We start from the raw sequence: 12,292 nt of genomic DNA, 5'->3' as shown, positions 1-12,292 counted from the left end.
ACACACACACATGCACACACGCACACACGTGTGTGTATCAAATATATATATTTGATGACAGCGAGCTACACACCATGTTTTCAGTCAAAGTCCAGTGAGTCTTTAATTGCATGGGTCTACATAGCAATTAGAGATGTTGAATTAAAGGTCATTTAACCCAAGCAGGTGATGGAGAACAGAATGAACAGGTAGCTACAAGATTAGAATATTTATATATATATATATATATAAATCTCAGGACAGAAAAGTTCACGAACATTAAAACAGTGAAATAGAATTCACAGGGCAGCCATTTAAAGCCCAGCTTCTCGGGCATTAAATAAGCTCCCGCTTTCCTGAGACAGGTTAGTGTGGAGAATGGATGGGAAACGGGAGTTCTCCACCGGGTCTTGCCAAAGGCCTGGCACCAATGCCCACTAATAAGTTGACATTTCTGGGTCTATTAAAGAGTGAAAAGTCAATTCCAGGACTGTGAAATATGACTTTAATAAATGACTCCAAAACCACCAGCATCCACAGCCGACCATTGCTAGAATCTAAACTTGCATTGAGTCCACAGAATCAAACCTGCACTGGTGGATCATCGAGGCCATGCTGCTGGCATCGTACAGCCCCTGCTATGCCCCCCTTTGTCCTGTGTCACATGTGCGTGCACGGGCATGTGTGTTGGGGTGGGTGTGGGCTTGTGAACATTTTTGTATCCAGGGTGCACGTTTGTGACACAGATCCTGTAACCTGCAGTTCTCCCTACATTTGTGCTCTGGTCACACAAAGCTCAGAGGTTTAGGAAGCTTCCGGGGAAAGGCAATGATGCCGTAGCACCCCACAAGGCGGGAATCAGTAAATTCTTCCAGACGAGGCTGCTTGGCACACAGTTAAACAATAGTGGGTACTGTTTGGAGAAGGCTTCCTCCCTGCCTTCCCTCTCGCAGCCACCACCACCACCACCTCCCCCGAACCCCCAACTGCCATGGCTTTTGCTCTTCCTCTCCCTTCCCCCCTCCTGCCAACAATCTCTGTATGGCTCCTGCTAGCCCGACAGGACAAGACGGGAGCCTATGGGGAACAATAGGGGTTCTGTTTCCGTTATCCCATTGAATGCACAGAAGAAGTCTGCATTGTGCCTTGTTCTATCTCCCTTAGACACTGTGATGTCAGGGATTCAGAAAGATGGAGAGAACCATGCCTCGACGCACAGCTTCTGAGTGAAGAGTCTACGAAGGGACAGAATGAAGACATGGCCCTGAGCTTGAGCCAGGGGACCTTGGTAGGTTATATGGATATCAACTTATCAGTAATATCACCTACCCTAAAATTAAAAGGAAGAAGAAGAGGAGGAGGAAGAGGATTGAGGGATTTGAACGATGGGCTGGCAAAGAAGATTGAAAATATCGTGGACCACCAACAGATCGTAATGGAAGAAGTGCAGCCAGAAGGTTCCTTAGAAGCAAGAGTTCATCTCAAGTGCTTCGGACATGTTATCAGAAGAGACAAGTCCCTAGAAAAATATATCATGCTTGGTAAAGCAGAGGGGTGGTGAAAAGGAGGAAATCTTAGAAAAGACAGATGGACACAGTAGCTGCAACAATGGGTTCATGCATAAGGCCACTGGTGTGGCTCATCCAGGACCAGGCAATGTCTCGTTCTGTCGTACATCAGGGCACCCAAAGGCACTTGACAACAACAACTCTAGAGTAAACACAGGGTGTTCCCTAACCCGGGGAGTTCCCATGCAGATAATGAGGGGACAACATCTGCCAAAGGGCTAGGACATGAGGGATGCCTAGGAAGGGCCCTGTCTTCTCTATCTACCACATGGTGGGTCTGCCCCACTCCAGAGTTGCTGCTCCTGCTCATTGGACTCCCACTGGTGGTCTGACCCTGAACCTGTTTATATCAGGCCCCAGACAGGGAATTTCTAACTGGACCCTGAGGTCAAACTGTAGTAATCCATAGGCTTGATGTTTGACCCGGTGACATCGTTGGGGGAGTCTAGGGAATGGATGATCTGGTTCTAGCCCCAGCTTGGTTCAGGGGTTACTATGTGTCCCTAAACTTCATAAGTAAGCTCTGGACATCTGTTTCATCATATACATAAAAATTCAGCAAATCCTGGCCTAGAAACCAAACCCAGTCCTCTGCTTGTTTTATACACGAAGTTTCACAGGAGCAGGACTCTGCCCCTTCATTCACATGCTGCTTTTACGGTATAGCGGTAGAGTGGAGCCATGGAGACAGTGTAGCACAAGATGCAACACTTAAAACATAATCTGCCTGGTCCTTTAGAGAAATTTTTAAAAAGAGGAATCAAAGTCACATACCTTATATCCTCATGTATAAGCTGATTTTTTCAGCACATTTTTAAATGCAGTCTTGTGATAAAATTAGGTGCCTCGGCTGATATTTGGGTCAGTTTATACTCATGTACATATAGTATATCAATACTCAGTTTACAAATATCTACAGGTAGATCGTGTATATAATTTATCTTCCTAACTGAGGCACATTAGAGAATGAAATGGAATGTAGGCACACTGCATTTTCCCAGAAAGCACGTGACCTTGACCACAACCCCCTTCATCATGGAGCATCTTGGGAAGGAACAGACCACAGAACAAACTCTCCAAGGCAAGCAATGGGAATCATGCCGGTGGGGAATGTTGGGGGAAGACCTCAGTGCAACTCAGATCTCCAAACTGCTCTAAAAACCAGGCTTTTCATGCCTGCAATACGCAAAGTAATTCAGTGACAACCCTGAGCGAAACTAGACTGAATGCAATCTACAGTTTAAATATTTACAATATTGGTAGATATATAATATAACCCACCTCTTGTGGATATTTTGAAGTTCGGCTGTAGGAACAGTGAACTATTTCATGACAAAGTGCTGCCTCAGTCCCTACTGGGGGGTTGTTACAAAACATGCAAGTGACAGAAACATATTATCTTTCAAGTTCCAACCATTCTGAATGCTAAAGACATCTGACACTGTGAATTTCAGACAAAGGGCTATGGACATGGGGTAAGTTAACACAGACTGTTCAAAAGGGAAATGACACAGAAATAATGAGGACAAATGATGGACTTCAAAACACACAGGACACAACACATCCCACTGTTACTACCACCTATTGCTACTGACAAATGTTAAAAACCAAAGGACTCTCCCCTTTAGATACTTTTCCTAATAAGTTATTGTGTTCCAAAGGAGTTTGGGTAATTGCCTTGACCCAGAGTGATTGCAGTCCACACTGACCAGCACAGGCCAACCCTAGGCTGACTTCCCTCTACAGAAGAACTGCTACCTTGCCCAGATTGGCTCAGACGACATGTGCTAACTGATTGACAAATGAACTAGTAAACTGAGGGAACAATCGAGATGACCTGTGAACATGTTTACTTTTTTTTAATCAATGCAGTTTTATGAATATATCTGAAGTTCTATGTCTTTTTGAAATTTCCAGGATTACGGTCGCTTTTATTAGACACTGACTGTTTTGTGTTTTGTTTACAAAATTGCTAGCAGTCTTGGGGGGTAATTTTGTCTTTCTTTCCTTCTTTTAAAAAAAGTAATTTTATCGGGGGCTCATACAACTCATCACAATCCATACATCCATCCATTGTGTCAAGCACATTTGTACATTTGTTGCCATCATTTTTCCCCTCCCTCCCTGTCTCCCCCAATGAATACCTGATTGATAAAGTTTTATTATTTTATCATGTCTTACACTGTCTAATGTCTCCCTGCATCCACTTTTCTGTTGTCTGTCCCCCAGGGAGGGGGTTATAAGTAATTCCTTATGATCAGTTCCCCCTTTCTACCCCACCTTCCCTCCACCCTCGCAGTATCGCCACTCTCACCACTGGTCCTGAGGGGTTCATCTGTCCTGGATTCCCTGTTTAGAGTTCCTATCTGTATGAGTGTACATCCTCTGGTCTAGCCAGATTTTTAAGGTAGAATTGGAATCGCGTTAGTAGGGGGAGGAAGCATTTAAGAACTAGAGAAAATTTGTATGTTTCATCACTGCTACACTTGCCCCTGACTGGATCATCTCCTCCCCACAACCCTTCTGAAAAGGGACGTCCAGTTGCCTTCAGATGGGCTTTGGGTCCCCACTCTGCACTCCCCCTCATTCACCATGATATGATTTTTGTTCTTTGATGCCTGATACCTCATCCCCTTGATACCTCATGATCTCACAGGCTGGTGTGCTTCCTCCATGTGGGCTTTATTGCTCCTCAGCTAGATGGCCGCTTGTTTATGTTCAAGCCTTTAAGACCCCAGTCACTATATCTTTTGATAGCCAGGCACCGTCAGCTATCTTCACCACATTTGCTTATGCACCCACTTTGTCTTCATCTATCATGTCGGAAAGGTGAACATCATGGAATGCCAAGTTAATAGAACAAAGTGCTCTTGCATTGAGGGAATGCTTGAGTGGAGGCCCAATGTACATCTGCTACCTTAATATTAAACCTATAAATATATACACATAGATCTATTTCCCCATTGTCATATATAAATATATTTACATATGTACATGCCTTTATTTAGACCTCTATAAATGCCTTTTGCCTCCTAGTTATTTTCTCTATTTCCTTTCAATTTCCTCTTGTCTCACTAACATGCTCAGCCTTCATTTTGGTTTCAGTAATTCCTCTTGGCTATATTGCCCTTGATCAAGCTCTACCAGGCCTCCTACACCCTCCTCACCACCGATTTTGGATGGCTTGTGGTTCCCTTCTCCCTGGGTTTATTAACACCTACTTCCTTTACCCCACCTCCCAGTCTCCCATGTGCCCCGCCCCCAAACTGTCAGTCCCTTTGTTTACTCCTCCAGATTGTTCTTCCTGCCTATCTTATCTAGATAGCCCTGCAGAGATAATAATATGCACAAAAAACAAAACAGAGAAAAACAAAGCAACAAAAACCCATGACCAAAAAAAAAAAAAGAGAGAGAGAGAGAGAAAAACCTATAAATAGTTCAGGGTCTGTTTGTTGACTTTAGGAGTGTTTTCTGTTTGAGTCTATGGGGTGCCATGCCGTGGCCCCAGTCTATTTTTGTTATTCCCTTGGGACTTTCTTGCTCTGCGCCCCTTGCTCTTCTGTCCCACGCCCTGAGTGTTTTGCCTCAGTGTGGTGGGGTCAGATTGGGTGAAATTCCCACACTGTGTCTCTGGTGTTGCCCCCTGTAGGGCTATGGGTCAGAGAGGGATGTCATGTCTCATAGTGGGGCTGGCCAAATGGTTCTCTCTGTGCAAATGGTTTCTCTGAGCAGGGATATCAGCCTCAAGGCTTGGTGGGTCAGGATCTGCTCCCCTCTCTCTTCCTCCCTCTTCATTTGCTCCTGTGAGCTCAGATCAGACATATCCCTCTCCCTGAGCTGCCACTTCAGTGCTTATTTAACCATTCCACCCTCCTCATCAAATGGAAAATAAGTATTTCTAAGACCAGGGATCCAAACCAGCTCCTGACAGTTTATTCACAGCCAACTAGGAACCACTAGAGTATGGACCTTCCTTTTTAAAATGTGAAACAGAACAGTAAAGAGAACAGGAAAATTACAGATCGACAGCCTTGGGCAGTGTGCACTCTGCCTAGCAGTCACTTATCTCACAGAGCAGAATAAGAAACAATGGTGCCCATCAAAGACGGGGAAAGGCCACCATACTGTTTTGAATGTGTGTTGATCTTCCTAGTTCTGGCAATAATCCACTCCTTCATGAAATTCTTGAAAAGGGCCTTGTACACCTCTTCCAACAAGGCTCCCATTCTAGGACTTTGGCTCATATTTCTACCATTTCAGTTATCTTCATGCTTCACCACGTTAAAAAATAATCATAAAGTGTCTGCTGCAATTTCATTTCATTCCCCATGAACGAACTGGGAAGAACCAGTTTGAATCTCTGCCTGGGGTGGGGGGGGTTGTCTTCCTCTTGTTCCCTTTGCCTCACTTTCCATCCCCGTTTACTCCTTTCACTCTCACCCTGCCTCTTGGCCATCCCCTGGGTGGGCAGAGAAGATGAGAAAGGGGAAGAGACAAGGAACACCATCATCAGCATGGCCATCACGGCCCCTCTCCCAGGCTCCTAAAGGCTCCCGAGCTCTGAGGGGCATCGTGAGATACTTGGTGGTCCAACCGTGGGGTCTTGTCACCCTCCTCTTGTAAGTCTCCTGACAAAGGTCCCCCAAAAGGTAAACCTCAAGAAAACCCTCAGGTCTCAGGCCAGAGTTTGCCAGAAGTAGCTCCATGAAGGCCTGGACCCACCCACCGCTTCGTGTCCACCACCCAGCGGAGTGGTGCTCAAGAACTCTCCTAGATTAACACATGTGGAAAACAACTCAAAATCCTGAAAGAGACTAGGCTTATTGGTCGGGTAGAAAGATAAGTGGGGATACAGTAGGGTCAGTGGGTAGAGGGAGATGATATCAAGATGTCCAGGAAGAAAAAGAATGTTTGGATACTGATTGATGTGACTGAACTATGGAATGATGATATTCCCAATTCATATATAGATATACCAAACCAAGCCAAGAAAGGCACATGGGATCCCAGAGACTCTAGCCCTTAGTCCCCCTTCCCACCCAGAACTGATCTCAGCGCTGAGGTAGAATAATCAACCATTTAGGATCACAGGGGCAGCATCTCCCCCGCCGCACCCCCCTCCCCCCAGACAGCATTCAGAGGGTAGGGAAAGAAGAAGGAATTCCAAGCAAAACACAGGGAGAAAGCAGAGTCAGCGCTAGTCCTCTGAAGAGACAAGCAGGGATGAGTTGGAAAAAAAATGTGCATGACTTCGATCCATTCCGTAAACCTACACCTGAAGACAATGTTAAACCTGAAAAAGAACTCGGGCTGGGGAAGTTGTGGAGTGAAGCAGAGAAGCGTTAAGGCCTGCTCTGTCCAAAGCAGGGCCTTTGACCATGCGTGTCAACTGAGCACTAGGCAAGTGGCGAGGGAGAGTGAGGAGTGGAATGCTCCACTCGACTTCTTTTCATTAAATGTACATTTCAAAACCAATGCTTGATTCGGTAATTGGAAAGCTTCTAAATGTTTGGAAACCATTTGCTTAATATGAATCCACTTCTTACAATGTCCATTTGATGAAGTCTCAATACAGGACAAATATTCCCAATGAAAACGTACCATGTGAACCGGAATTTGCCAGCCGTGTCATATACCCGATTGTATGAAGGTTTAAAGAAAAAACATGGTAAAGTTCTCATTACTAATTGATCATTTGACTATGTGATTACATGTTAATATTTGGGGACATGATGGGTTTAAGAAACGGGAGGAAGTGCAGCCTGTCTACCCCTTAGAATTATTCTCAGAAACCAACAGGGACAGCTCTACCGTGTCCTGTAGGGTCACTGTGAGTCCAAGTTGATTCAGTAGCAGTGAGTTTTTAGTTTGGGGGGGTGTTAAAGTACATGTATTATTAACATTAATTTCACCTGCCTCTTTTTCCTTCTTTGATGTGGTTACTGAAAATGCCTGAAATTACCTGTGACTCCCACTGCCTTTCTCTTGGCTTAGACTATGCAATCATTCAAGTGTCATCGGAATGAAGCAAAGCTCTATCCCCATCACCCACTTGGCATTTCTAAACCTGAATGCCGCCATCTGTAAAATGGGTTTAACAACCTCTTCAACAGCTGTTCTTGAAGATTAGATCAAGGCTGTGACATGTGCTGGACCGCATCCGAAGGTGGCAAACACACGGCAGTGTGCTCTTCGCTTTCACCATCCTCACCATCGCTCCCATCCTCATCCTCACAATCACTCTCTCAGCACCATCACCACTACCCTATTTCTAAAAGGGGTTTCAGAAATCCAAAGGGCAATAAAGTGGTTTGTAAAAGAAACTACTATGGAGGAAAAGTGGAAATACATAAGACCATCAAATCCAGGCTCAGTATTGAAAGTAACTGAGTATTGCTTTCTGGTTTCTAGTTGCCAAGGCAAAGGGGGAAAGAAAGCTTGACTTGTTTCAGTCATGTAAAGGCAGTGAGTGATTTTGCTAGACAGACGTACTCTTAGCGTGAAAACCTGGGAGGATTCCCCCGTGGAGGACAGGCTGAGCGATGGGTGAGAGCGCATCCTTCCATAACCCCACCGCCTGTGGTACCCTTAGGTCTATCTTCAGCTGCAGACTCTACACCATGTCTCCCAAATTTGGATATGTTGAAATCTTACTGACAAATTCAACTATAGGGATGGGAAGACCTTGGAAGGAGCTCAAGGCATCTTACCGGGGTGAAGAAAGTGGCCTGCAACTGCTCTGTCCCGAGGGCTACAGGGCTCATCGAAGGTACTAAAGACCAACGGATGATCATGGTCACTTAAAGCAGTGGCTTTCAGCGCCACCGTGGCTCCTCTGGCATGTAAACGTCCCACACTTCCATGACAACCTGGAGCTCTGCCCCATGCGGCACGGCCCGGATAGGAGGTCAGTCTATGTTTGGGACTAAAAGTCCATAAGGATGTAAGTAGGGAATTTCAGAGGACTGTTTGGGGACTTTCACAGCCACCTGCAATTACCGGGGCATTTTTATTGTGGTTTACCGAAGGATTGTTGGACCATGATAAATTGGAAGCAAAACCATGTCACTGCAGATAGCTTGAGTAGCTCTGACCCAGATTAAATTCCATGTCTTTAGTCTAGTAGTCAAAATAGCCCACAGCCTCCTGACCCCTGTAGCCTTCTCTCTCTGTAGATCCAAATTTCCCTTCAAACAACTTAGAGTTTCTAAGCTCTTCTCTCACTTGCCTTCCCAGTCCTTCACACTCTGTTCCTAACAACACAAATATCATTCCCTTTCCTTTCTGAGAAATTCTTATTCACCATTCAAGGCTCAATTGAGCTATCATTTCCTCTTAGAAGCTGTCCAAATGGCCTGTCCCCAATCACTCCCTTGATCTCCAGAGAGACAGGAATTGGGTTGAATTCTCTATAGAGCCCAAGGTCTAGCTCTTGCCTTTGCCATCCAGTCAGTTCTGCCTTGTAATTACCCAAAGGACCCTGAAGATTGAACAGAACTCCCATGTCGAGCTTCCACGCTGCCCTCTTCATACAAGCACACCACATCTTTCTTCTGTGGAGTGACCAGTGCATTCGACTGACTGGCCTTAGGTGGACATTTGAGTGCTTTACGGCACGACTGCCAAGGGCTCTGAGGGCCAGACGAGAAGCTCAGTGACCAAGTGTTGAATGAGTTTCCGAGTCAATGAAGCCAAGGCCTTTCTTGGCCAGGCACCAAACGGAAGCATACAGATTTACAATGACCTTGCTTCAGTCAACCCACGTGAAAACCACCAATGTTCTCCTTACCTGGTAGAAATGCGGCCAGAAGGTGCTGATGGCAAGCTCCGCCTTCACCCAACCCTCAGTGACGACTCCAGACACGTTCCAGACAGGGTTCCCCTGGGGCCCTCCGTTCACCTTCACATAGACGTTCAAGGCCCCTGGGCTGGATCTGTCTCGGCTGGAGAAGTAGTAATGGAAGTCGATGCAGTGGGTGTCGTTCTCCTTCAGGGTGGGTAAGAGCAGGTGAGCTTTCTGGCCAGAGGCCCTGCCAGAGCTGTTCACCATCATGAAGGACCCTGGAGGGTGGTTGAGGGGGGCAGAAGCAGGGGCAAGGAGAGAGAAAGAAAATCCTTCTGAGAATAGGTGTCACTCACAAATGCAGAGGCGGGAGGTGTGTCCACAGCACCGGTCACACCACAGGATCTGGTTAATCCTGGGGCAGTCACCTCGCCAATGGAGCCAAGTACCATCTTCTGCTATGGGGGCTCGTTACCCCTTCCATCAAGGGGGTTTCACAGAATAAGAGATGCTAACAAGCATGGTGGGTTTGCACAACATCGACAGTCTATAGGCATGTCGTATACAAAAGAAGCATTTCATCGGATGTTAGGATCTAAAAACCAGCCCTCATAAAGGAGCTTGGAAAAAAGTCCAGGCATTTTAATCTTGGAATAAAATGCTGTAATTCAGTGCAGCCTGCACAGGTGAAATGGAACCTCATGCAAATTTGGTGGTAGAAGCTGACCTCGGCAGTGCGGGAGGTGCCAGGGTTTCATCCTATCTCACTTGTATTCTTTCATGCAAAACCAGCATGGGCAGCAGCAAATAGATACCCATGGACCACTGATTGCTGTCCTAGTGGTCCGGCCACTCAGGGCTGTTGGGCGAATCATCAGCAGGAGTTAATAAGGAGCAAGGCAACGGGACAGAGAAGCGAAGGTGGCGAGGATTTTGGCAGCCAAACAATCAGAAAATGCGCTTGCCTCTTGGATTAGGAGGGTCTGTGGGAGACTCAGATGCTTAAACCCTTGACTCCTAACTGAAAGGTTAGTAGGTGAACACATTCAGAAGTGTCTCAGGGGGAAGACCCAGTCATCTAGCTCCAAATTATCACAGCCTTTGCAAACCAGTGACGTGAAGTCCTATCTGCATGCATGGGGTCACTGTGCGTCGGATGGATGCAGTGGCCACCAGCCTGCTTCTCCCCTACCCTCCTTGAGCTCAGAGCCACTATAAGTGGACCAAGTCAGGTTATCTTACCCTATGTTTTCAAGAGAGTGACATTTCTAATTAATGGCCCCGCAGCAGAGTACGCTCCCTATCAGGCAAGCAATCTCTAATCCTCACAATCTTCAAGTAAGAAATCAGAGCTTCAGACATATTCGACAACCTTCTGCTGAGAATTTGCCTCCCCAGCCCAGATGCACAACATCAGAATCTACATTTCAGGGATAGAACCAGAATGAACCTGTGCGAAGCCTTGCACCCAAGTCCCCCCTTCTCCATCTTCTTTCTTCTCAAACAGTGGGCTTTCAGCTACCAGCTTCACCATCACCTGGGAGCTTGTTAGAGACACAGACTAGGATGTCTCATCCCAGGCCTCGTCATTTCAGCAGTACTCCAGGGGATGTCTAGGCATAGGGGGGGTGAGAGAAGCCCTGGTCTATTCCCTATTCTCATCCACTAGCTGCCGGCCAACACAGGATCCCAAGAGTCTCAGGGAAGGCAGGGCTCCAAGAGAAGTGAATGTACTGTTTGGAGAATTCCCCAAGTGATGAATTTGAGAAGATGAAAAAAAAAAATACAAGATACCCTCTTTCCAAGCTGAGACCCAGCAAAAGAGTCCAGGCTCTGCTCAGAATGTACATTCAACTGCAATTTTTTCCTTATGCTTACAAATCTGTCTTATTTTAGTTAAAAGAATACATGGCCAAAGATCAACTTCTATATGTACAATCTGGTGACATCAGTTACATTCTAGAAGCCAAAGGAGGGGGAGAGGCAGGAAAGCGAGGAGGAAATGGAACGTGTGGCTACTTATGTCCAAGAATAACTGCCTCCTTGGCCTTGGTGCTAGAAGCACAGGATGGTGCCTGGCCAGCGCTACTGGACGTCTTAGAAAGAGATTCTACTGAAGCACCCTGAGCACAAAGGCCAGGGGGAGGATACGGGACAGAATTTCAAATTCTCACGCAATCCTGACTTCCTGACATCACCGAACCTGGATGGGCTCTAGAAGCGGTGACCCTGATGATCTTTACACTTTAAACCAAAGCCAGGAGAGCTTTCCCTGGAGTTTTTTTGAACCACCGAAAAAGGGCACCACTAGCCAAGCATGTTTGCTTTGCACATCGTGGGCTCTTAGAGGATTGTCCCGGGAGAGAGAGCACACTGGCGACCGGAACTGGAGGGGCTGGAGGGAGCAGAGCATAAGAACGGAGGTGCAAAGATGTGGGAAAGATGGCGAGAGAATGGCACCTCCCCCGAGCTTAGACCTGGACGCAAGTGACTACATGCAGCAGGGACTCAGGGAACCAGAGAAGGTAGCAGCCGGGAGGAAGCAACCCCCAAGTTGCAGAGGCTGCTGCCCCTGTGGCCCCAGCAGCTAAGCCTAGGTCCAGTCTCGTGTGTCTCCTCCTGTATGCATACGCTGGAGCCCGGAGGGCGGCAAGCGGAGTGTATGGCAGGCAGGAGTGCAGAGGAGCGGTCGGAGGAAGGGAGGCTGAACTTGGCCACGACTGAAACTGGACAGAACTTGGAAGAATGGATAGAAGTAAAACCTCATCCTTTGGTGAGCATCTTGGGAAGCAACAATGAAATCCAACCACTCTGCAGGCCCCACCAGCCGCCTGTATGGACTTACTCCTAGCAGCACCCTCTATGCGGCTCACTGCCAGCCCTAACAAGGCCGAGCCCCATGGCCCACTGCCCCTCCACGGGACAGGTCTCTGCATACAACCCCCGCCATCAGCTGTGCTGT

General features: G+C 46.9%; 1 protein-coding gene across 1 annotated transcript in view; it reads right to left on the bottom strand.

The window, feature by feature from the left end:
• PTPRT (protein tyrosine phosphatase receptor type T) overlaps positions 1 to 12,292 on the bottom strand; it is an 890,723-nt gene that overhangs the window by 781,563 nt on the left and 96,868 nt on the right. Inside the window, exon 3 of the mRNA XM_075527730.1 lies at positions 9,337 to 9,608. Within this exon, the coding sequence (XP_075383845.1) occupies positions 9,337 to 9,608 (272 nt within the window). The remainder of the gene's footprint in view (positions 1 to 9,336; positions 9,609 to 12,292) is intronic.

This window comes from Tenrec ecaudatus, chromosome 12, assembly GCF_050624435.1.
Source record: "Tenrec ecaudatus isolate mTenEca1 chromosome 12, mTenEca1.hap1, whole genome shotgun sequence".
Taxonomy (NCBI): Eukaryota; Metazoa; Chordata; class Mammalia; order Afrosoricida; family Tenrecidae; genus Tenrec; species Tenrec ecaudatus.
This window is presented reverse-complemented; position numbering and strand designations above follow the sequence as displayed.